The 27,416-nt window shown below is 32.5% G+C and overlaps 1 protein-coding gene across 8 annotated transcripts in view; it reads right to left on the reverse strand.

The window, feature by feature from the left end:
- Positions 1-1,313: 1,313 nt before the first annotated feature.
- LOC142324755 (uncharacterized) overlaps positions 1,314-27,416 on the reverse strand; it is an 84,516-nt gene continuing 58,413 nt past the window's right edge. For 7 of the 8 annotated variants that reach the window (XM_075365704.1, XM_075365702.1, XM_075365703.1 and 4 more), the window contains 4 exons: positions 23,867-25,524; positions 23,110-23,259; positions 19,926-19,993; positions 1,314-1,471 (listed from right to left, as the gene is read on the reverse strand). In XM_075365704.1, the coding sequence (XP_075221819.1) occupies positions 1,384-1,471; positions 19,926-19,993; positions 23,110-23,259; positions 23,867-25,524 (1,964 nt within the window). In that variant the 3' untranslated portion in view covers positions 1,314-1,383. Of the gene's footprint in view, positions 1,472-19,094; positions 19,994-23,109; positions 23,260-23,866; positions 25,525-27,416 lie in introns of those variants that run through there. The other variant, XM_075365706.1, reaches the window with a different exon arrangement.

The raw sequence follows: 27,416 nt of genomic DNA on the forward strand, positions 1-27,416 counted from the left end.
AAAATTAGTGCACAATGGGTTCTGAGGTTGTTGACCGAAAACCAAAAACAGGTCAGATTGGAGATCTGTTTGAGACTTCTAAATTGATTCGGCAAGAAGGGGACAATTTTTAAGGCACATCATCACATGTGTCCATCATTACCCTCCAAAGTCAACAAATAATAAGAAAGCGGCAAAGAAAGGATGAGGCCTGCCCAGTAAAAGCCAAAACCCATCTGTTAGCCAGAAAAGTTCTTGCAACAATTTTTTTTGACTCAAGGAGAGTTTCACACACTGATTTTCTCCACAGTCAACAAATGAGAGAAAGCGGCTTACTATTGCCAGCTGCTAAAGTCAACAAAAGCCGTCTACCAAAATAAAAGATGGGTTATGCCCATCAGAGATATCATTCTTCTCCATGACAATGTCAGGCTGCACACACCGTGATTTTGACATGGGATAAATTTGAATTTATGCACTACAGTCCAGATTTGTGCCCCTGTGACTATTTTTTGTTTGGGTTCTTGAAAGAATTACTTGGAGGTGAATGATTCGAAAACAATGAAGATGTCGAGGAGCGCATTCACAATTGATTGACAACTCGATCCACAAACTTTTTATGAACAAGAAATATTCAAGCTTTCAAATCGTTGGCAAAAGTGTGCAGATTGTGCAAGAGACTATATAGAGAAATAATAAAGGTATGAATTATGTATATTACTAATCAAAATAAATTTATTAAAAAAATTACCGTTTATATTTGATTCACCCTCATATAATTTACAAAGAGTTTCTAAAAAATGTTCTTTGTTTTTTCCGATGACTGAAACGTCTTCAGCGACGTTAATATTTCCCTGACTTACGGTGATTTTTCAAAACCTCTCATGACTAAATCGAAATTTCCTGATTTTCAACCTCTCGACTAAATCGAAATTCCCTGATTTTCAAGACCTGGAACCCTGATTTGTGTCAATATCTGACACAAATTTCTTGTGTAGATAGAAAAGAAAAATAAATGATGAAAGATAGAAACAAACAGGGAATAAGAAAAAATGTGATGATAGACCAGCCATTTGGAAAACATGATATTATAACAAAAAAATAAATAAATAAAGCAGGGGGAATTAGATAGGTTAGGCATGTACAGAGAATGCCTCCCTAAGGAAGCAACAGTAAAGAAAGTATTTTGTGAAAGGCTGTGGAAGAAGGAGCAACTTGTTTTATCATTAATACATTACCACATAGTAGTATTAGTAATATCCATTTATTCATTTATAAATAAATATCAAAATGATTTACAGTTTATAAGACTTTTTTATCATAACAGTATAAAGAGGAAGAGTTAGGTGCAACAATAAAAAAGAAATTTGCAATTAATATAATGATTAAAACTTTAATTCTAGATTAGCAATTTGTTTTCAGAGGCAGATTTCTAGCTGAAAACACCAATTCTGAATGACTGCAGTGATAGAACAGCTGTATTTTAAAGCATCTGCATCAAAGGAAAACAAATTTAGTTGGAGCATTGCGTTCTAATAGAAAAAACTACCAAAAACATTTATACATGAAAAACTTAAAATAGTTCAATTCACTTCATTAAAAAGCAACACCAATCTTATGATGTGCAAATGGAAAGATAAGAAGGTTACATTATTATTAAGTACAGTTTTCTTTGAGGGGGGGTTGGGCAGAAAGCATTTTTATCATCAACCGAAAAACAAAAATATGAAATATAAAATGTAAAAAACAAAAAAAATAAAAACTGAAAGTAGAAATTTAAAAACAAAATTAAACTAAAATATTAAAAACAAAAACAATATAATAAACATAATCAAAAATGTTAAACACAAAGACATACAACTACAGTAAAAAAAATTTAACAACACTATTAAAGTAAATAAAATACTGATTACTTCGGAGATATAAAAACACCTGGTCCAACGTCGTTATTATTGTCCGTGATTTGATGAAAATTCCTGGGCAATTTAAATTTACAATACAAGGCCGCATAACATATGCAATCCACAAGAATGTGGCGCACAGTCAAGCGGGAAATTGCATCATACACATAGTGGTGCATTTTCTGCTGACATCAGGTACGTGTGAGTAGCTCTTGTATGTCCTATCTGCAATCGGCAGAGGACCATTTCGTCTCTGTGAATTATCCTGTAGGAGGAATCCCATGGCAATACAGTATCTTTGACATGTCGAAGTGTGTTTTCAACTGTGGCAACCCCAACACCCTGCCACCTTGCACTGCCAATTTTACACAGTTAATAAAGTCGGATGTAGTAACATGGGTTCTCCATTGCAAAAAGCACTTGGAAGTGGTACAGCAAAATTGCCTTTGATTTATAATATAGCTTTTGTATTCTCACTGCATATAAACTGCAGTTACAAAGAGGGCAATCTCCATTACTGATTATAGAGGTGCTCTTGTACAAGCGTTAATAAAAGATAACGTAGTTCTGGCTGTACCTCAACCAGTTGATAACCATAAACTGGTGGTGTCACCTAGGAGTTGCTGTGTATTTTGTTATAAACAATCAGCAACTGAATTTAGCAGAAAGTATGCACAAGAATTTAGCAGAAAGTATGCACAAATTAACTCAGAGAAGTATTTTTTCTCCAAATATAAGGTAAAATAATAACAAAGACTAGTATTTGCATTTATTTACAATTTATTGGTAATAATATTTCTTGTATTTGTAATTTTAAAAAATTTTCATTTGAATATTGCCACTTTTATTTCTAATAAGCTACCTTCACTTTTTAATTGGTTAACACACACGTTATTATCTTTTCTTTGTAAGATCTACTACAAAATCACAAACATAATAAAATATCTAGTTTATATACCATATTGGTCTGAATATAAGACTAATTTTTCCATAAAATGTACCTATAAAAACTGTATTTGTCATGTGCAGCCTAACATAAAAGGACATATAAGTAAGGGGGCTTATACAATTTTTCTATTTCTGAGACTGGCTTGTTATGAGAGAAACATGTGCATGTTGCAGAGAGCTCAAGGTCAGAACTAAACTGACATTTTCTAACTTTGTCATTGATAGGTTCGTTTAATTAATTCCATGAATTATTTTGCAAAGTGGATTTATCAGATTTGTGACTTTTTAATTTATTATAACGTCATTGTCACATGATGTACACAATTTGTTCATAACTCGGAGTGCATACGCACTTGTACTCTGTTCATTACCACGCCTGTAGGCGGTGGTAGTTTTTTAGGTTACCTATCATGCTGAAAGGGGAGCATCTTCACTATTGCAGATAAAAAAGGAGAGAGAAGAAGTTAAGATGCGAACTTCAGATTGTGTTGGCACTAATAACGTACAATCTTCAAAAAGGTTTGGTGTTTCTGAATATAATATTCGACAATGGCAATCTGAATATAATATTCGACAATGGCAAAAAGAAGAACAAAAGCCTCAATGCCGGTGCAACATGAAAAGCATCCAGAGGACCCAAAAATGGGAAATAGATGCAACTGATAAGCGTGTTTTTTAAAACGAAGGCTTGCCAAAAAGTTGCAAAGTGATTCGAATGAAAGCGTTAGAGGTAGCACATGAATTAAGTATTCCACCAGTAGCTCAATTTAAGGCTAGCTTGGGCTGGTGCAAACAAATGATGTGCTGTACGGACTTGCTCAGTGTCTGCTGGCAGAATACGCAGATAAGTTGATCTCATATCACTGTTATATAATTAAGCTGAGTAAAGAACATAATTATCTTCTTGGCCAGATGGCAAATGCCGACCAAACTCCAATTTTTTTTGACAAACCATGAAATGTTACTGTAGACAAGAAGGGTCCAAAAACAATATTGCTTAGATATATAGGCAATGAAAAGTCATGCATTACAGACATTTTTAGCAGTTACAACTGACAGAAGAAAACTTCCACCTTATGTCATATTAAAGAGAAAGACACTGCCAAAGGAACAGTTGCCAGCTGGAGTTGTTTTCAAACCATAGGAGAATGGCTGGTTGACCAAACAAATGATGGCAGACTGGCTGAAGGTGATTTGGGGATATTGATCAGGTGCTTTACTACGGCAGTAGTAAAGCACTAGTGCTAGTTCTGGATTCATTTCGTGGGCACACAAAAGAGAAGATAAAGAAGCAGGTTGCTGAAATTAACATTGATCTTGTTGTGATCCCTGGGGGAATGACTTCACAACTTTAGGTCCTTGACGTTATTGTCAATAAGCATTTTAAGGATCATCTTTGGAAGGAATACAATGCCTGGTTGCTTAACGGGGACCATGCATTGACTCCAACAGGCAAGTTGAAAAAACCAAGCCTACAGCTATTGGCCAAATGGATAACTGCAGCTTGGAGTGCGATCAAATGTGAAAAAAATCATCAAAGGGTTTAAAAAGTGTTGTTTCTAATAACATGGATGGTACTGAAGATGACAAACTATGGAAAGACTCTAGCTCTGAATCTAGTTCCAGTAGTGAAGATGAACTGCTAGAGGAAGAAGAGGAGGTCGATGACCGGGAATGATACCTAACCTAATTAATTACAGTATCTATTAAAATAGGTGTAGATTTTTAATTTTACTTTAAGGTATGTTTATTATTTATTTATAGATGAAATTTCAATGTATTTTGAACTATTTAATTTTTTCAATACGGTAATTATTCTGATCCTAAACTGTTAAAATTTACAACTTTTAAAACTTTTTCAATTATTCTACATATAAATATTTATTTTGAACTTTGTAATTGAACCCTGCATGAACAGATTTTAGATATATTGAATTTTTGCATTAGAAAAAAGTTTATCTACATAGTTTAACACTAAATTCTATAAGCTATGCACATTTAAAAGTATCAAAAAATGTTACAAATATAAAATACCTTACAAAAAATAAAAATTATATCTTAAGTTTAGTCCAGTCTTGTAAACTTACTGTTAGTAGACAAATAGCCATTAACAAAATGCAACTATCTCTTTTTTCATATTAAAGAGCATTATGCATAAATAATAAGCTCAAATACACAACATATATCACTCATCTAAAGTAATACTGGCACCAGTCAAAAATTGGTCAATTTGAGTTACACATGTTATTTAATCCTGAAAAATAAATATTTTTACATGTAATAGTAACAGATTACTGTTATGTAAATTACAAACTAGAGAGCAGAAGTGTTGTTATAACATAGTCCAATTTTCTACTAAACATACTTATGAAATAGGGCTCTTTTTCAGTATTACCATAGGGTAAGTTGGGTAAAGATATTATGAGTACTTGTGTAATACTGACACTTTTATGTTGCACCAGTGTTGTACAGGAAGTGCGTACGATTTTCACGTTTGCATTTCATAACGGCACTTTGCAAGTTTGTTCCAGTATTACAAAAAGAGTAAGAACAGTTTAGCATTACTTTTATTAAATAATTTTGCGTTGTGTGTCAAGTTCTTTATCTCTACTGCCACAACATGAACAAAAAGTACTGACAAAGCCAGGGCAAAATTTTGCTTAGTAAACTGGGAATAGGTAAAACTATTTACTATTTTTAATACTACCTTGAATTAACACTGTTATCAATTTACAAAATAACTTGTATACAGGTGGTACAATTTTCAAAACAAAGTGAGTAATCTTGCTTTCATTGAATAAAAAATACTGTGTATTTTTATTGTTTATAAGGATTTACCCATTAGGGAAAATAAGTGCTGCTTTTATTCTCTTATACTTAATTCAGGAGATCAGTGCTTGGTTACTATTTTTTATGTAGATACATGATGTATTATAATCATAATGTGTGATGTTTTATGTGATACGTCATGTTTACATATCATTAACCTCCAATTTCGAATTTAAGCTTGAAAGTGGATTAACATTATACACCCCGAAAACTTTTGAATATTTTTTCCAATTTTAACAAAATAAAATAGTATTGAAAATAATAAAAATAAAATAAGTTATAATGATAATAATCATATTATCAAAACTTTATTCATCTGTACGTTTTTGCTTTAGTTTATTGCTGACAAGCAATGTGGCATGCCAAAAATTTTTGAATTGAAAGAAAATAAAAACTGTTTATTTTCTCAACTTTAAAGGGAGTTTAAAAATTTAAAACTAAATAAAGATCAACATTAATAAAAGGACTTCACTATTACAATTCTCTTAAGATCTCAGTAATGGACTTTTTCCATTTAACCGGGGAGAGATCACTGCACGTCACTGTGACTCGCATCGCTATTGTTTTATCTACTCCAACTATATTATAGGCAGCTCTTTTAGGCCACGCCTTGCACCTTTCTACTTCTACACAAAACACATTTGTTCACTTATTTCAAATAGAGTGTTGATTGAAGAGAAACTTGTGCGGGTCACTGTGACCCACAGCAACCGTTTGCATCTATTGCAAATCTTGTAGCAGTGTTATATTTTTGCTTTTGAATTTGTTTAGTAATTAGTTATTTTGTATGCATATTTTATAACTATATATATTTTTAAATTAATTATTGAATTTTAACGATTACCTTTACAACATTTTTAGTAACATGGATGAACAATCAATTCTTCAGTGTTTGGAAAAGCACAGATTTTTGGGGGATGATTTTCCAGAAGGGATAAGTGATATTGGTAGCAACATTGATCCTGAACAAGAAGCTGACGATTGTGAAAGAAATAAGGATACAAAACAGAGTTCGAAGGAAGAAATACAGGATGATGACTATGCTGACAATAGCACTTCAGAAGATGAAATTCCTTTAGCCTATCGAGGATATTATAAGGGAAAGGACCATACCAAACGGAAAAAAGCTGAGCCTATACAATCAGTGTGCATGAGGCAACAAAATATAGTTTTTCACCTGCCTGGTTGTAAGGGCACGGCAAGACAAGCTAATACTCCACTGGAAGTAAAGCTTGGTAGTGTTTTTTAACTGATGATATTAAAAAAATAGTATATTATACAAATATATACATTGATTCTATGAAAGGAAACTGTGCATGGGAAAGGGAAGCAAAGAACACTTGGATTGAGGAAATTAAAGTCCTCTTTGGGTTACTTTACCATGTAGGAGCATTAAAATCTTCACACTTGCATACTGAAGCACTCTGAAACGAAGAGGGTATCGTGTGAAAATGTTTCATAGTACTATGTCCCAAAAGCGATTTCAGTTCTTATTAAGAGCCCTAAGGTTTGATGATAAAACAGATTGTTATCTGAGATTGGCAAAAGATAAATTTGCTCATTTACGGGAAGTGTTCAAGTATATAGTTGGAAAGTACAAGGAAAATTTTTCAGTGGGTGAATGTACAACAGTTGACAAACTATTGTGGGATTTAGAGGCAGGTGCTCTTTTTGCCAATAAATGCGGAACAAACCCGCTAAATATAGAGTTAAAGTGTTCTCGCCTCCTCTATGAATCATGAGACCTTGCCGTTGGTGAGGGGGCTTGAGTGTTCAGGGATACAGAGTAGCTGGACCGAAGGTGCAACCATATCGGAGAGGTATCTGTTGAGAGCCAGACTAAGGAATGATTCCTGAAAGAGGGCAGCAGCTCTTTCAGTAGTTGTTACGGGCGTGAGTCACAATGACTTAAACGGCCATATCAACATCACTCAGTCCTCTGAGTACTGCGCAGCTGAAAGCAATGGAAAACTACAGCTGCTTTTTTTCCAAGAAAATGTGGCTCTCTGCATTTTCACATACCAATAATGGAGGCGCCTTCCTTGGTAAAATATTCCGGAGGTAAAATAGTCCCCCGTTCGGATCTCCGGGTGGGGACTACTAAGGAAGGGGTCACCAGAAAATTAAAAAATAACATTCTACGAGTCGGAGCGTGGAATGTTAGATGCTTGAAAAAGGTTGGTAGGCTAGAAAATTTAAAAAGGGAAATGGGTAGGACAAATGTGGATATAGTAGGAATTAGTGAGGTTCGGTGGGAAGAGGAAGGCGACTTTTGGTCAGGTGATTTTAGAGTAATTAATTCAGCGTCAAATAATGGGCAGGCAGGAGTAGGTTTCGTGATGAACAAGAAGATAGGGAGGAGAGTGGAGTATTTCAAAACGCATAGCGATAGAATCATTGTAATAAGGATAAAATCAAAACCTAAACCGACAACGATTGTTAACGTTTATATGCCTACAAGCGCCCATGATGATGATGAGGTAGAGTGTGTATACGAAGAGATTAATGAAGCAATTAAACACGTAAAAGGAGATGAAAATTTTATAATAGTTGGAGATTGGAATGCAAGCATTGGAAAAGGCAAGGAAGGAAATATAGTGGGTGAATACGGGCTGGGCAAAAGGAATGAAAGAGGGGACCGACTTATAGAGTTTTGCACGAAGTATAATTTAGTAATTGCCAACACCCAATTTAAAAATCATAATAGAAGAATGTACACTTGGAAAAAGCCAGGCGATACTGCAAGGTATCAGATAGATTATATCATGGTTAAGCAAAGATTTAGAAATCAACTCGTTGACTGCAAAACTTACCCTGGAGCAGACATTGATAGCGACCATAATTTGGTGATAATGAAATGTAGATTGGGGTTTAAAAACCTGAAGAAAAGTCGTCAGATGAATCGGTGGAATTCAGAGAAACTTGAGGAAGAGGGGGTAAAGAAGATTTTTGAGGAGGACATCGCAAGAGGTCTGAGAAAAAAAGATAAGGTAGAAAATGTAGAAGAAGAATGGGAGAATGTTAAAAAGGAAATTCTTAAATCAGCAGAAGCAAACTTAGGCGGAATAAAGAGAACTGGTAGAAACCTTGGGTTTCAGACGATATATTGCAGCTGATGGATGAACGTAGAAAATATAAGAATGCTAATGATGAAGAAAGTAAAAGGAACTATCGGCAATTAAGAAATGCTATAAATAGGAAGTGCAAACTGGCGAAAGAAAAGTGGATTAAAGAAAAGTGTTCAGAAGTGGAAAGAGAAATGAACATTGGTAAAATAGACGGAGCATACAGGAAAGTTAAGGAAAATTTTGGGGTACATAAATTAAAATCTAATAATGTGTTAAACAAAGATGGTACACCAATATATAATACGTAAGGTAAAGTCGATAGATGGGTGGAATATATTGAAGAGTTATACGGAGGAAATGAATTAGAAAATGGTGTTATAGAGGAAGAAGAGGAAGTTGAGGAGGATGAAATGGGAGAAACAATACTGAGATCTGAATTTAAGAGAGCATTAAAAGATTTAAATGGCAGAAAGGCTCCTGGAATAGACGGAATACCTGTAGAATTACTGCGCAGTGCAGGTGAGGAAGCGATTGATAGATTATAGAAACTGGTGTGTAATATTTATGAAAAAGGGGAATTTCCATCAGACTTCAAAAAAAGTGTTATAGTTATGATACCAAAGAAAGCAGGGGCAGATAAATGTGAAGAATATAGAACAATTAGTTTAACTAGTCATGCATCAAAAATCTTAACTAGAATTTTATACAGAAGAATTGAGAGGAGAGTGGAAGAAGTGTTAGGAGAAGACCAATTTGGTTTCAGAAAAAGTATAGGGACAAGGGAAGCAATTTTAGGCCTCAGATTAATAGTAGAAGGAAGATTAAAGAAAAACAAACCAACAAACTTGGCGTTTATAGACCTAGAAAAGGCTTTCGATAACGTAGATTGGAATATAATGTTCAGCGTTTTTAAAAAATTAGGGTTCAAATACAGAGATAGAAGAACAATTGCTAACATGTACAGGAACCAAACAGCAACAATAACGATTGAAGAACATAAGAAAGAAGCCCTAATAAGAAAGGGATTCCGACAAGGATGTTCCCTATCTCCGTTACTTTTTAATCTTTACATGGAACTAGCAGTTAATGATGTGAAAGAACAATTTAGATTCGGAGTAACAGTACAAGGTGAAAAGATAAAGATGCTACGATTTGCTGATGATATAGTAATTCTAGCCGAGAGTAAAAAGGATTTAGAAGAAACAATGAACGGCATAGATGAAGTCCTACGCAAGAACTATCGCATGAAAATAAACAAGAACAAAACAAAAGTAATGAAATGTAGTAGAAATAACAAAGATGGACCACTGAATGTGAAAATAAGAGGAGAAAAGATTATGGAGGTAGAAGAATTTTGTTATTTGGGAAGTAAAATTACTAAAGATGGACGAAGCAGGAGCGATATAAAATGCTAAACAGCACAAGCTAAACGAGCCTTCAGTAAGAAATATAATTTGTTTACATCAAAAATTAATTTAAATGTCAGGAAAAGATTTTTGAAAGTGTATGTTTGGAGTGTCGCTTTATATGGAAGTGAAACTTGGACAATCAGAATATCTGAGAAGAAAAGATTAGAAGCTTTTGAAATGTGGTGCTATAGGAGAATGTTAAAAATCAGATGGGTGGATAAAGTGACAAATGAAGAGGTATTGCGGCAAATAGATGAAGAAAGAAGCATTTGGAAAAATATAGTTAAAAGAAGAGACAGACTTATAGGCCACATACTAAGGCATCCTGGAATAGTCGCTTTAATATTGGAAGGACAGGTAGAAGGGAAAAATTGTGTAGGCAGGCCACGTTTGGAGTATGTAAAACAAATTGTTGGGGATGTAGGATGTAGAGGGTATACTGAAATGAAACGACTAGCACTAGATAGGGAATCTTAGAGAGCTGCATCAAACCAGTCAAATGACTGAAGACAAAAAAAAAAAAGTGTTCTCTTTGGTCAATTCTCGAGCTATGTATTAAACATGGAGATGTACTTAGATAAACAACCTGAGGCTCAATATCATCTAGCGAGCCAGACCCAAATTCAACTGTTCAGACTTATTGAACCTATTAGTGGGAGTGGGGAAATGTTACTCATGACAACTGGTATATCAGCATACCCCTTTCTCTACTGAAACAGTACAACCTGACCGCTGTAGGAAAAATATGGGAAGAAAGTCACTACAGAAAAACTGTAAGTAAAAATAAAACAGAAATCCCCTTACGCTTCAAACAAACAAAGTGAGAAATAAAATCTTCAATGTTTGGTTTCAGAAAAAATCTTACAACACTCATCTCCAATATTCTCAAAAAAGGTAAGATTGTGCTATTAGTTTCAAACATGCGTCACAGTAAATCAATTGATACAGCCTCTGGAGATGCTCAAAAGCCAGAAATCCATAACATTTTACAACGGGACCAAAGGTGGAGGTTAACGTAATCAATGAAATGTTTTCTACTTATTTCGTAGCAAGAAAAACTAACCAAAGGCTACTTAAAGCCTTTTACCATCTTTTGGATGTTGTGGGAATAAACAGGAAGTGATTTGTGCATGGAATAACCATTAAATCAAACCTGTGCGGAGAAAGTGGCTAAAAGATCTTGCCAAGTAATTGGTTACAATATGTATGTGAAGCTGTCTGAAACATACTAATTTACCAAAAAAATGTTAAAAACCAATATTCTTCACATCTTGAGGGAAGAACTAGCAGCATAAAACCAAGCAGGCAAAGAAGACATGGTTAGAAATAGATAACGTTGTGGGCTGTGTGATTGAACAGGGAACAAATCTTACCAGGTATGTGCACAATGTGGTATATACATTTGTGGCAAGCATGTCTTAACTGCCTTTAATAAGGTATTTAAGATAAACTGTTAATTAAGTAAATCGTTAGATTTTGATATCAGACATTGGATTAACAGACATCATGGCTCGTTAGATTACTGCCTCATGCAGTTCCTGACAGGCCATGGTGGTTTTAGGGTCCTATCTATTTCAGTTTGGCTTTGATCACTCATATGCATGCCCGATGTACCACGAGGAAGAAACTGCCCACCACATGTTCTTCAGGTGCAACAGGTACGACACAGAAAGGAGGCATCTACTGGATGTACTACACAGGATGGACATGTTTGCACCTGAAGATATTCTCTCCAGTGAGAGACATTGGAAGGCTGTTGCTGACGATACAAAGTCAATCATGCACAACCCAATGATCTGGGAAGAGTCACATGCTAGGATGAGGGGCGTCATAGGGCATGAGGACAGATAGGTTCTCAGCTGAGTGACTAGGGGGTCCTCCATGCGTGAGGGGGTTGCTGGACATGATGAAATCATGGACACTTTGCTTCTTGTCTGATGCCTTTTTTTTTCTTTTTTTTTGTGGATGTACAGTATCATTGATTTTTGTTTACTTTATGATTTATTTGTATTTTGTTATTACTGTTTTTTTTCACTGTACTGTAGTACTGAATTAATTTGTATTAAGTTTTGCCACTGCATCTGATTGTATCATTATTATGTTCATTCATTAGATGTAGACTGCACACGAGGATGCCAGATCATAACTGTTTGATTATCTGTGTATTGATGCTGCAGGTCTTTGCTGCTTCCTGCTGCAAGTACGTATTTAATTATATGAACTACGGTGTATATTATGATGTACTGTATTATATTGTTGATGTTTGTTTGTATAGTGTGTATTATGCTGCAGGTCTTCGCTGCTTCATGTTCTAAATATGTATTTGTGGTATGAACTATGGTGTTTTTGATGTTTTGTATTATAAAGATTGATGTTATTTTCCTATTGATATCCTCTTCAGTCCCCACGTACACACTTGTGTACAAATACATTTAATGGTATAATTTCTTAAATATTATATTGTTGCTGGTTTTAAAGTGTTCAGAGCACTCTCTACAGTGTATACTTGGTAATAGAATGAATTCAAATAGTTCAAGTCAAGAAAGAATCACATCAGAATAATGGCTTCTATAAGGAATACACCAACCCCATCTTCTTCATGAGCTTCGGGTATGTTATTTAACTAAATGCATTTTCTTTTATTTTTTAAATGTAAGTTATTATCTTTTTCAAAAGATATTATTTAAAGTATATTTGTAGTAAAACATAGAAATTTTACAAAGGTAGATGTTAGAAAGTCTAACAAAATAATTTGTACATGTGAATGTACACTGGATCTCTGCCTACTAATTAGCTTTTAAATATTTGTGCACACTTGTGTACTTTGGGTCTGTGTAGCAACTTTAAGCCAAATATTGTTATTGATTGTTAATTGTTTAGTTGAGGTACTATAATCTTGAGGCATTTTAATTGTATAAAATTGGAAATAAAGTAATGAATTATATTTTTGAAAATTTAATTTGCAATTTTTAGCTTGCATTACCTAAAACATACTTCAATTTATGTTTCAGAAACTTCATTTGGAAATGTACCTCTAACAGATGAACAACTCTTTAAAGCACTGAACAATAGTGATTGGGAGGTTGACGATGAAGATTTAGATGTTAATTATGTTCCTTCTTCACTTGATAAGAGAAGAATGACACAGATTCAGATTTCAGAACTTCAACAGACTCTGCCACTGTTGAAGTTTGCCACCAACCTAATCACACTGTTAATAAAGAAGGTAATAGAATAAGTAGAGTAAATATTAACCAACAAAGAAGTGTTAATGTGAGAAGGCAAAGTATAGAACACGGTAGGGGTAGATTGGGGTAGATTGACAACACACCTCCCCTGATAGGTCTTTTAAACGGGAAAGAACTATCAATAAGTGGCAAGGAAAAAAACTGAAAAAAGTTTCCTCAGTTTACAGACCAAACTGAGAATTATCAGTACAACAGAGAAGGCTGGAACCCAGTCCAATACTTTTACGAGTATTTTGACAACAAATTTTTTCAATTACTTGAAGAACAAACTAATAATCATCATTACCATTTGACCACTGGGAGAGTTCTTAAAACTTCTCTCAAAGAAATGAAAACATTTGTTGGAATAACATTAATTATGAGCACTCTGGGGTATCCTCAAATACGTTTGTACTGGGATTTAAAAAATACTGATATTTTTTAAAATAGATTGTATTTCCAAGGCTATGGCTCGTGATCGATATTTTACAATTCGATCATTTCTACATGTTGTGGACAACAATAATGTTAGTGCAGAAATGAGAGCTTTGGATAAGCTGTGGAAAGTCAGACCAATAATCGATAAATTCCGTGCTACAGTATTAAAAATCCCCACAGAACCAGATGTCAGCATTGATGAACAAATAATTCCTTTTACAGGTCACGTTGCTGTTCATCAATTTACACCAAGGAAGCCTAATCCCACTGGTTCAAAGAATTATATTCTGTCAACTAAAATGTGATTAATACTAGAGTTTGAAGTGTATCAGGGTACAACAACCAGATTTCCACCTGAAGAAGAAGGTTGAATGAAATTAGGTAGCGGTGGCCAAACAGTATTACGACCCAGTAAAACTTGCCTGCCAGGTACAAATTTATATTTTGATAGATATTTTACTGGTGTTGTACTACTTGAGGGTTTAAAGGCGAAAGGCATATCAGGTACTGGTACTATAACATGTTGACTGCCACACTTATTTAACAAGTTATGTATGGCTGGCCGTGAGATCCCATAAGGGATCTCACCAAATTGTATGACCAGGCCATGAGATCCCATTTGGAATCTCAAGTCGAATTAGTTTGTAACCTACTGTGTCTCCATATGGAATCTCACTGTGCATGTTTTTTTAAGTAGAAATGTTCACTAAATTCTAACCTTTAAACTGATCTATTTAGTGCTCTAATACCTAAATCACTACACATGTTATAGGAATTTAAAATTTAAATTATAACATTTTAAAGTTTCAAACAACCAATAACAAGGTTGGCCAACCCTGCTGTACCATTTGTTTTTACAAATATTAATAATCTCATACATAATAACATAACCTAAGTTTCATAACTTGTTCAGAAAATGTCTAATTTTTGGTAATCGTATATATATTTACATTCGCATGTTTTACATAGTTACGTTGTTTCTAATTTGAATAGAAATGGAAGTAAATGAAATTTTTGAGTATTTAATGAATAGTGATGAAGAAGATTCAACACAGTTTTTGATTCAGATTTGGACCCAGAATATGCACCTAGCAGTAATACTTCTGAAGAAAGTGAAATTGATATTTCTGGTAATGCTAGCAATAATAATGTAAGTACAAATAATGATAATGACATTGACGACTTATTAACATGGAATGATGATGACAGGTCCCGTAACAAATTTGTTTTTTTTTTTGTTCGTGGGCGAAAAACACCTGGGCATTATCATCGCCCAGTAGTTATTATTAAAAGGGTAAAATAACTCTAAAATAATAAACCATACAAGGTGTAAACATAATATTAATCATATAATAAAAATTTACTAAAACAAGCCAAGAAGGCAAAATAAAACCCATAACTAATACCACAGACAAAGTTGATAAAATATAAAAAGTTAAGATAATAGAATAAAGAAAGTAGAAAAACTTACCTAACTCCGATGGGTTGTGCAAAAATCCCCTCTCCGGATAGTAAAATTAAACACATAGAACCAAAAAATCAAATCGAAAATAAAGGTTAAAATTATTAAAAAAACTCTGCTTACAGAAAAACATATATGGGTATATTAAATCCTTTGCAGTAACCCAGTACTATGCAAAAAGAGAAACATCCGTTCCAAAATCCCGCCATCACAAGATATCACGAATGCTGCTGGGTATATTAAACTTACGACGCAACGCCGCATAACATATGCAGTCCACGAGAATGTGGTGTACAGTCATGCGGCAGTTACATCATGTGCACAGGGGTGGGTCTTCTCCTGACATTAGATATTAGTGTGTGATCCTCGTATGCCCCAACCATAACCGGCAGAGGACCACTTCCTCACGACGAGAGTTCCTGCAAGAGGAGCCCCACGGCAACAATTTTGTATACAATCCAGAAAGCATAAGTGTTGGAATAAATCCTGATTTTATTGAAACGTTAATTGATGGAACTCCTATTGATTTTTATTATTTATTTTTTGATTCAGAAACTATAAATGTTATAGTAAACGAGACGAATAAATATGCAGATAAGCAGCTCCAGCTTGAGCTTCTTAGTTGTTCAAAAATGAAAAAGTGGATCCCAACTACGAATGGGGAAATAAAAAAAGTTTTTGGGCTCATAATTTGGATGGGCTTACTTAAATTACCTTCAATAGCAAGTTATTGGAGTATGTTAGAAGTAGTTCACAATAAAATACATAAGTATATGTCAAGGAATAGGTTTGAGTTATTACTCAACACACTTTTGTGATGAAACTGAAAGCCCTGATAGGTTAGGTAAAATAAAGGGTGTTGTTGATTCATTGGTTGAGAAATTTAATTTTTGCTATCAACCAGAGAGAGATGTTGTAATAGATGGAATCCATTGTTCCATTCACGGGGCGATTGGCATTTAAACAATTCATTAAAAATAAACATCATCGGTATGGGATTAAGATATTTAAGACATGCTCCCCTTGCTATACTACAGGAATGAGAATTTATTCTGGTAAACAAGTGGGCAACGGTAAAAATCTGACAAAAAATGTTGTCATGGATTTAATGAAACCATATTTAAATTTCAGGACACTTTATACCGATAATTTTTACACGAATATAGATCTTGCACATGAATTGAATAAACAGTCTACGCATTTAGTTGGTACTCTCAGGTCTAATAGATAGAAAGAATCCTAAGGTATTGGTTAGCAAAAAATTAAAAAAAGGAGAGTTTATGTCACTTAAAAGCTCAACCAATCTTACGATTTGTAAATGGAAGGGAGAACATAAGAGAGGACCTTCTAATGTTAAGAACAACTGACCCTCCATTAATGGTAGCAGTTGTTAAGCGAAATAAAGTTATTTCAAAGCCAAAAGTTGTTTTACATTACAATAACGGGAAATCTGCTATTGATCGCGCAGATCAACTTTCGTCCTATAATTCACCACTCAGGAAATTGCTTGAAAACCGCTCAGGAAATCAAAGTGGTATAGAAAAACAGCTATAGATGTTATTTGTAACATAGCTGTTGTGAATTCTCATTATTTATTTACAGCTGTAACTAAAAGAAATCTCTCAATAACTGAATTCTGGACCTTGGACCTTGCTTGTACAAGAATTAATTAAAAGTGATGATACACAACTTGATAATTCAGTAACTGATAACAAAGAGCACCAACTTGTTTCGGCTAAGAGTCGTTATTGCTACATGTTAAAAACATAGTTCTGCAAGATCATATGCACAAGCACAATCACACTCCAAGAAAACACGTACTAAATGCTCAGTCTGTTTAGTATACTACTGCCAAGACTGTTTCTGTTTTGAACATAATAAGGAAATAGACATTCTTTTTTAAAATTTCATATATTTGAAATTATATATCTTTTCATTTATTATCTTATTATTATTTTATTATTGTTTATTTATTTATTATCTTTTAAAAGTATATGTACACTTTTTTTGTAAAATTGATAAAAATATACTGTATTAATTTCACATATTATTAGGATTTCAAGAGTAAAAGATGTTCTGTTAGGCAAGTTATTATAGTATATTTTTATCAATTTTACAAAAAAAGTGTACATATACTTTTAAAAGATAATAAATAAATAAACAATAATAAAATATAAGCGTTACTAGGAGGCCACGAGATCCCATATGGGATCTACCATAATACCAATAAAATTACATTCATAATATGGTAAAAACAACTAATCTGCAATATCTGACCAATAAGTACAGTGGCTGGAAACATTGCTTTTACATGGCCACGTAGCAACATTAGGTGAGACTCCAAACGGGATCTCATGGCAGCCAACGTGATAATAAAAAATAGGTTCCCCAACATTGATTTTATGTCTGATGCTGGGTTAGCAAAGACAGGAAGAGGAACACATGACATTAAAATTAGAGAAGTCCTTTGTCTTAAAATGGGTAGAAAGTTATTACTTCGGCTTCTACAGTTCAGGGTGGAACCCTTTTCTGATATTCAATGCCTGACATAGTAAGACAGTGCAATTCAAATATGGGAGGAGTTGACGAGGAGTTGACCTACATAACCATCTTATTGCTCACTACTTGACCTACATAACCATCTTATTGCTCACTACAGGTCTTATCACCGAACCGTTAAATGGCCAGTAAGATTTTTTGAACATTTCAAGGACATGCGTCAACATCTGGCTGACCTACAGAAACGACTCTAAAAGATTTGGTATTAAAAAATCAAACGTAATAGATCTTCATTATTTTAAAATGCAAATTGCAGAACTATTAATTATTGATGGTGACAAGAAATACCATGATGACTCAGAAATGACTCAAGTAATGATGAACTACCACCTCAAAAAAGACAAGCTGGAAGACCAGGTAATGTTTCTCTGCCTCGCCCAGAAAAAAGGATAAAATCTATCCTACACCTCCTGAAGCGATGGATTTGACGACAGCCCAGCGATGCCAGAGACCTGGTTGCAGAGGAAGGAGTAGAATTCGCTGCACCAAGTGTAAAGTGTACTTATGTATACTAAAGGAAAGAAATTGTTTTTTTTTTTATTTTCATAAAAGTTAGTCATTAAATACTTAATTATTAGATGTAAATTATTATATTGTTTCAGTTATTTTATAAAATTTGTCCATGTTCAATTTTTATTAAGATTTTCAGTTTCATATAAAATAGTATTTTTTTAAAGAGCATGGCATTGATAAAATGTTTGTTTCAATTAGTGTTTTCATGAAAAAATTGTTTTAGGTTACTTAATACTTGTAATACTGAAATCTTTCTCATTGAGTTTCATGTCGTTTGTACAATCCATGTCTAATTGTTTTTAATATTTTCATTATTTGCATTATTTACTCCTAAGCAAAATATTTGTGAACTAATAACATTCAGAATGATTGAGACCTATTATGCACATTTGTGTACAAAATTAAGTGTGGGGGCATTCAAAACATCCACAATGTGACCCAAAAAAGTTAAAGACTGGTTGTAACAATAAGGAACGCTTAGGAAACGATCTCTCATATGTTATCAACATGGAAAGTGCAGACACACTATTTATAAATGTGCGGCTTTTTTTGTTTCTACATGGAAAGTGCAGACACACTATTTATAAATGTGCGGCTTTTTTTGTTGTTACTAATAATAACAAAAGAAAGTGTGTAAATAAGAAATGTCATGTAAATATTTTAAAAAATTATGCAGTGTTTTAATAGTTCAGTGATTCAATGAATAAAGAAGTGATACAATGAATAAAAATGTTTATGTGCATGAGTATCGTCTTCATATCAAAAATACAGATGAAATATGCTAATGATGTACAAGTTCATTTTTTTTCACATTTCACATTACAGTATTTTCTAAATAAATAAATAATAAACAAAATTTAAATCAGCACTAGAGTATAGCTAATTATGAGACCACACAGCAAAGACGTTAATTGATGTTAAAGAAAGCAGAACAAGTTCCTTTGAGAGGGTCGAATTGCAACTGTGGTACACTAATTTTCCCACAGCTTAGAAGAAATGCAATGACATCCAAAGTTCGTTGAATGATAACATGACTAATGTGTTATTTTAAACTAGTGTATTTTTGTTAAATGTTTCCACTATCGTAAGAATAATACAATTAAGATGGGTAAAATAACGATTAATAAAAAACTAAATTATCATAAAAAATTTTGAAGTTTAAGAAATCATATAATCTGTTAACTAAATGTACCTAAAGCAGGTTTTACTTTATTTTTTGTGTATTGCTTTTACTTTTATTTTAATAAAAATAAAATGTATTTTAATAAAAATAAAATGTTTCAATTTTCCAGTTAACTGTCATGAGTAGTTTTCTAAATATATCTTTAAAATTTGTTTTTTACCTGCACATTCAGCACCAAACAATTGTGAAATCTTGGGTAACCAATAATATTTTCTTATAAATATTGAAACCAAAAAAATACTTTCTACAAAAACTCTGCTTCTCACAGAAGCAGAAGAAAGAATTTAGTAAAGAACAATTTTTATTTTTTAATTTTCTTGAAATGTACTATTTTGAGATGTGCCAGTATTATATTAGGTGAGCAATATATAGACAATGCTACTCTAAATATTATAACTACTCTACACACAATTGGAACTGCTCAACTTCTTTAAACTGCGAATTCATTGCTTCTACCATCTTTTCCATTTCTTTTACCTGTACAATAAGAAAAGAGGAATTTATGAAGAGCTAAAAAACACAATTGAAAAAAAAATTTAAGCATCATAATGTATTTATATAGATTTTTTTTCTAAATTTGGTTTTACTTCTAAAGATATGTTATTTAAACTGAAACAGCAGTATAATTTATCATAATTTTTACACAGGGATATTTTACATAATACCAAATCTAACTTAAACAATGGTAACAATTTTATAAGATTACAACAATAATATGTATGCAAATAAGCTTTAATATAGTAAATAAATTATATTTCACTTAACTGCAATAAAAAAAAAGCAATAAAATAGTAATACCAAAACAAAATAAATATTAATGACTTAATTATTCAATGTTTGAGTACAACTGCAAAAAAAGGTCAAAATGTTCAGTAAAAAAAATTTGGATCCCATTTGATGGTGGACAGCTACTTATCTTTTAACATTTTTAATTAATAATAGGCACAATTTGAAAAATAGTCATTAAAGTAATAGTATATAATAATAATAATAAATAGTCAAAAAGAATCACAGTCATTAACACCAAATATACAGGGTGTCCCATATAAAACGCAACCCAACCTTATATTGGTAGGTATTGAAATAATAAAAAGGCATGTGTAAATGTACATGTAATTTTTATTATTACCATCCATTACCTTACATTTAGAGTAAATGTTGGAAGTGGCCGCCATCTTCTTTTTACAGCATTTCTTGCAACTTTTTTCAAAGTTTGTGGCTGGATATTTAATACAGCTTGTTCAATATTGACTTTCAATTGTTCAAGTGTTTGTGGTTTGTTGCTGTAGGCTTTTTCTTTGAGGTAACCCCGTAGAAAAAAATCCACCGCAGTCAAATCTGGAGATCTTGGTGGCCACAAGCCTCAACCGATAACACGATTACCAAAGAATTCCTTAACGAAATCAGAAGTTGAACCCGCGTAGTGCGATGTCGCACCGTCATGTTGTAGCCAGCAGTGTCTGTCTTCCTCTTCCAAGAGTGCGATGAACTGAAATAAAATATCCTGATATTGTTCTGCATTAATGGTGTACTCGAAAAAATAGGACCGATTATTTTCTTCCGTGATACCATGCACCACACGCCCAACTTCTGCGGGTGTAATTGTTTTTCGTGATAAACGTGGGGATTTTTAGCACTCCAAATTCTACTGTTTTGGCTGGTTTACATAGCTATCCAAATGAAACAGTGCTTCATCTGTGAAAAAAAATGAATCCATAACGTTAATTCCCTCATGCAGAAATCGACGGAACAATTGACAATTGTAGCCATTTTTCTTTGTCGGGCTCAAGAAGTTGATGAACCGTTTGAATGCGATAAGGTCGTAATTATAATTGTTTGGTCGCCTGATGAACAGTCAATTTAGACAAATTAATTTCTGCAGACAAACGTCTGATCGATTTATTTGGCGAGGCGAGTAATCTGTCTTTGATTCAGTGACTGTATCTGTATTCAACACTGACGCAGATCTTTTGTCTTCCTTAATTTTGCAACTAACCTTAATACTGATGTTTTGTTAGGAGCTGGTTTATCTGGGTACTTATGGCGAAACAAATCTTGCACTGCAACCACTGATTTCGTACTGAAGTACGACTCAACAATGAAAACACGTTCATCTAGCGAAAACACAATCTTGTCTCTAGCAATACACTGGACGTTATGATTGCATTGTTGTTACTATCGGTAGTGTTCTACTGCGTCGCCGCGATGTTCAGATGTTGGACGAGTCCATTTCAGTAACGAGTAAGGGAGTAAGCTTGACTTTTGAAATTTCATGGATGAGTGATTGATGGGTTGCGTTTTATAGGGGACACTGTAGTTATATTTTAAATATAGAAATTTAAAGTTAAAATAACTGATATTTTAAGTACAGATCTTATCCAGCTTATTTTTTGAGACTTATAACTTTATTTATTGTCAAAATGAAATTCAATTTAATAAGTCAACACAATTTAGTGAAGTGTAATAAGACTAAAAAAAATATTACCTAAACAAAAATATGGATACTCTTGTACATTGGGAAAAAAAATCAGATATATATATTTAATTGATCAACCCAAGTACAGAATAATTGGTACAGAGTATGGTAATTAAAAGCCGTATTTTTAAAAAGTTATATATATATTCAGTACAAACCAGTAAACTGTTGGTTTTTTTTATAGTTTTTAAATTGTTTGTACCAAACTTCAACTTTTTTGACCAATAGGTTTTTGAGATTTGAGGCAAAAACTATTTAGAAATAATACTGAATATCCTCTACCCTTAAATCTCATTGGCTTAAAACTTTGGAATTTTAAATAACTAGTCATCAATGCCCCTATATAGAAATATTTTAAGCCATTTTTGAACAATTTATTTTGAGGCAGTCTGCCAGTCTATTAATGACGATACACACCAATGTATGTGCATAAATAAATGCATATTCCAAAAATTTCTATAACTCTTCTTTTTTTAGACTAAGGGAAGCTCTTAAAATATCCAACATTTTCAAAATACTGATCCCTGAGTTTCAGCCCACTATACTTTCCCTATATAGCTATGCTGCTGCTGCTGCTGCAGCAATAAACTGTAGATTTTTTTTATACTTTTTAAAATATTTTTGCAAGGAAAGTAAATCTATGTGATAACTGTAGTAAAATTATTAATCACTATTTTATATATTAATATAGACATGGTATTTAAAAACATTCTCAAAATCAGTGAAAATGTATAATAAACTGTATGAAACTGAAGGATATAGGGTATGAGTACAGTAATGAATTACAATACAACCCTGAGCAATGTAAGAATTGAAGATGAAATGATGTTTAACAGGTAGGAGCGTAAATGGAACTGCAAGCCACCATCTTTATTGGACTCAGATGAAATTCACTTGTTTGTTTTAAACAATGAATCATGAGTGACTTGTAATTGTCCCAAAGTTATGAGTAGCCTTGACAGTAATCATATTTAAGAACAAGATATAACTACACTCAGTCCAGTTATAGTACTATATAAGTATAAAAACAAATTCAAATATTTCTTCCAAACACATAACCAAATAATAAATGAAAAATTATCTTGTAGAACAAAAATTCTAGCAAATTAGAACAAACCTTTTTTTTAGATGTTCTATGACATCTTTTATATCGTGTTTTAACTTTTGTATTCTGGTGTTCCTCTTCTTTTTGTTCATTTTCATAAAGTTCCTTACAATCTAACTGTTTCTTCCTACGTGGAGTAATTGAATATGATCTACGAGGTGGCTGTAATACAAAATGAAATAATTTAGTAAAAAATATGGCACGCTGAAGCAAAGGTAATCATAAAAACATGTAACCAAAAGGAGAATAGTATTGAATTAAATATTTTGGAATGGAAACATAATATACTATATGTAGGAGATTTGATTATACACAAAATTACAATGAATGGATGAAATATAATAGGCAAAAACAACAAGATTACTCAAACAAAGCCTACTTTCTTGTAGAAAGTGTCCTTTTTTTATATATAAATCTTACTGAAATAAAACATCTGTGTAAACAGACCAACATTTTAAAACAACAAAAGTAAAATACAGAATGAATAAATAATACCCAATTTTTTTAATTTCATTTTAAATTATTTCATATCTTGTAGGTTGGTGTCTATCTTTAAAATTTTTTCAATAATAACATTTTATATTTAAAAGTAATAACTTATCCTTACGCATCCAAAGTTTATTTGTACACCAAAATTTTCATAAGTTTACAAATTAAACACGTGAATAACGTAAAATTTTATTAGATTTAAATTATTTTTTATTAAGTAAAATATATATATAAACTAACTGTACTATTTAAAATAATTACATTATATTACTTTGCCTACCTTGGTGAAATGTCTATCAGCTTCAATGTGATTTTCTTTGTCATCTTCATGATTAGCTCCCTTTTGTCTTTCTTGTCCAGTATCATCTATATCAGTCACACTACTTGACTCGCACCTGCTTTTATTGGAGTGATCATAACAGTCTAATGAAGAATTACAAAAAGCTGGTCTATGATTAACTGTATTATATTCATAAATTGCTTTAGGTAACTTTCTACCTCTTTTTTTTGATACAGTTGATTCATTTTCAACCTCTTTTTTTAATAAACTAATAATTTCACGAATAGAAATTTGTTGAATAGGCAAATTTTCAACCAATTGTTCTCTGTTATTTGTGACAGATATTTGATTATTTAAATTAATACTTCCAACTGAATCACTATTACACGTGTCAAAATCAAATCCAAAAAACTCAGCTTGTTCATCATCATCATCATCATCATCATCATTATTAGAGTCATAATCAAAATGCGAGATATACTTATTTTTTAAATCTCCCTCACTTAAATGTACTTGAGAATTATGAATTCTAGCAAGACAAAATGTTGACCTAACCGGTGTAGATGCAGTTAGCCTTTTAACAAAATGATTATTATAATCTACATCACTGCTATTTATTGAACTTGTACACAAAGGACCAACTTGAATACCTTCATCCAACCTAGAATGTTCAGGTAATGGACTTTGTAAATTAGATGTACAAACTGAAGCATCATCTGGTGGCCTACTATCAGGTGAAAGAATGGATGAATTAACAATATGATTACTATGAAAAGTAACTGCTACAGCATTACCATTATCATTACCATCATGGCTAAATTCATTAAAATTATTTTGTGGAGTGATATCATTAGATATTTCTATAATATTTTTATTTGCAGAACAATTATCAACATTACATGTTTTATATGAGGTATTTAAATTTTTTGTTATCTGTGATAAATTTTGTTCATTTAAATTATGAGTTGTCATATTACTTTGTTCAGTGATGGGTTTTTTCAATGTATTTTTAACATAAGAATGAGCCTTGATTTGTTCAATACTAATAATACTATTCTTTGAAGTTTCTCTTACCCTAACTGAATCTGTTTTAACCGGTTTATGCAATTCTGTGATTTTTGTAGCAGTGTTACAATTAACTTCTTTATCAGTCCTTAAAATCACTGTTCTTTGTGGTACATCTTTCATCATGTGGTACGATTTAACATTCATATTTTTAAATAAAACTCTTTTTTTTTCTTTATAAGTTTTAATACGCCGTTTCTTTTTAACTCGTGGTTCTTCATTTTCATCAACTTCAAATTCATATAATGCATTTTTATCTGTAACATTAGGTGGTGTTAAACGAAAACTACTTCTACTGATAGCTGATTGAGTATATACAGGAATTCTATTTTCATTACATTTAGATGTGATAGTTGATGAAGGAGATTTTAACTGGCCATTTTCGTTAAAGCATATATTTGATTTATTTGTTCTACATGAAATTTTACTTTTGTTCGCAACTTCAAATGACATTAGTCTATGCTGTTCATCAGAATTAACTTTTCTAGGTATGATTTGAGTAATGTGAGATGAAAAATGTACCTTCTTATGTTTCTGTTCAACACAGCTATTAGCAACCGCATTTTTACGGACTCGCAGTACTCTATCCATCACTGCCAACATTATAAGCAAACAAAAATAGTATTAAATAAAAACATATAATAATGATAATAATACAAAGATTTATTTATTGAATAATGAATAAAATTAATATAAACAGAGTATAAAGGCCAGAATTTTTAACAGTGGTTTTAGATATCAATACAATTCAATCCTTAAAATGTCTTTTTATTTTTTCACTGAACTTGATAAATGTAATTACTTTAAAATGATTCCACTAAGGAAATTGCAGTAATCAGATTTGAATGGTCCTCTAGAACAATTTTCAAGTAATCTGATGAATCATTTATAATTACAGATGGTTAAACGGAACCAATATTTTTTTATTACAAACTTAAAAAATGTACTTTTAGACAACAAATGTTTCTGGTTTAAATCTTACATTATGAAAATTAGGTAGAGATATGGTTTTCGAACTTGTTTTATTCATTTTTTCAGGTCAAACAATAAAGTTTATCCCTTAATCTAGGTTTCTAGAATTTCAATGTGGTTTTATTTTACTCTTTGCCCAGTAATCAGGGAAAAATGTTTCACTAGCTTTAACTCGCCAACGAAACTTTTCTGAACCCAGGATATGTGAATTTTTTTTATTATTTTTGTTAGTATAATGAGCTCAGAAAGCACAGTAACATTCTGTGTATTGTACAATACGAGAGTGGTAAATCAAATAGAACAGAGTTCAGTTCAAGAAAACATAGCAGTTTCTGACAGTGAAGAAAGTCAGAGATTGAAAAATCATACAAGTCCTGAGAGTGATAATGACATTTATGACTGTTGAAGATAGTGGAGCAAGGCAAAGAAATTCTGCAGCAAGCTCAGGGGTGTACCTTCTAAGGATGTAGAGATTTACTGGAAGGTGGAGCCTCCAAAACTACACAGATGACTAGCTGCCCAAAACATTATCAAAAATGCACCTGGTGTCACAAGATATGCATCTTTTAGAACAACATACTTAGTGAAAATAAAGTAATAAAAAAGTGACTACATTGAGAAGGCAACTACATTGAGAAGTTTATGGAGAAAATTTGAAGAAATTAGACAAAAATTTAATTTAATTTAAGGTAGAAGTTTGACCAGAAATTTATTATCCTAAATGAAAATGTAATAATCTATGAACAATTAGTTGACTTTTGCGGCCGTTGCCCTTTCAAACAATATAATCCCACAAACCTAGTATAAGTATGGTATAAAGATATGGACATTAAGTGATAGTAATACTTCTTACACGCTGAACTTGCAAGTTTATACCATAAAAGAATCAGGTGGCTTGCTAAAGAAGAATCAGGGAGCAAGAAGTGTGTGGGATTTCACTGGTGATCTCAGAGATCACAATGTTACAGTAGGTAACTTTTTTACAACTTATAATTTAAGGCAGCTTCTTCCAAGATGTAAAATAACTATGCTTGGTACTGTAAGAAAAAATAGAAAAGAATTGCTGATGCAAATGACAAATAAGGACTTTTAACAGTTCACTGTTCTTTTTTGTTAATACAACAGTAGTAAACTATGTTCAAAAAAAGCAAAAGTGTTGTATTTATGAGTACTTTACATACTGGAGTAAAGATAAGTGCAAGAACTGACAAAAAAATTCACAAATCATAAATTATAATGCCACTAAAGTATAATGCAATTCAGTGGATTGCAAGTACTGCATAACTGCTGTAAATTGTTGCCAGTACAGTGTAGTGTAAGTTAAGTAACTGTGCATGCATGCGTGTTTTAATTGGTGTTATACTGCAGCAATGCCTTATTTTCAACATGGTATTTATCTTGGGGGTTGTGTGATGGAAATGCAATTGCTGCTGCTACTGCAGAATATCAAGACATTTTTTTATCCGCAGAGTTCCAAATACTAAAACATTTCACAAGCTACGAAAAACAGATA

This window comes from Lycorma delicatula, chromosome 5 (assembly GCF_047948215.1).
Source record: "Lycorma delicatula isolate Av1 chromosome 5, ASM4794821v1, whole genome shotgun sequence".
Classification (NCBI taxonomy): Eukaryota; Metazoa; Arthropoda; class Insecta; order Hemiptera; family Fulgoridae; genus Lycorma; species Lycorma delicatula.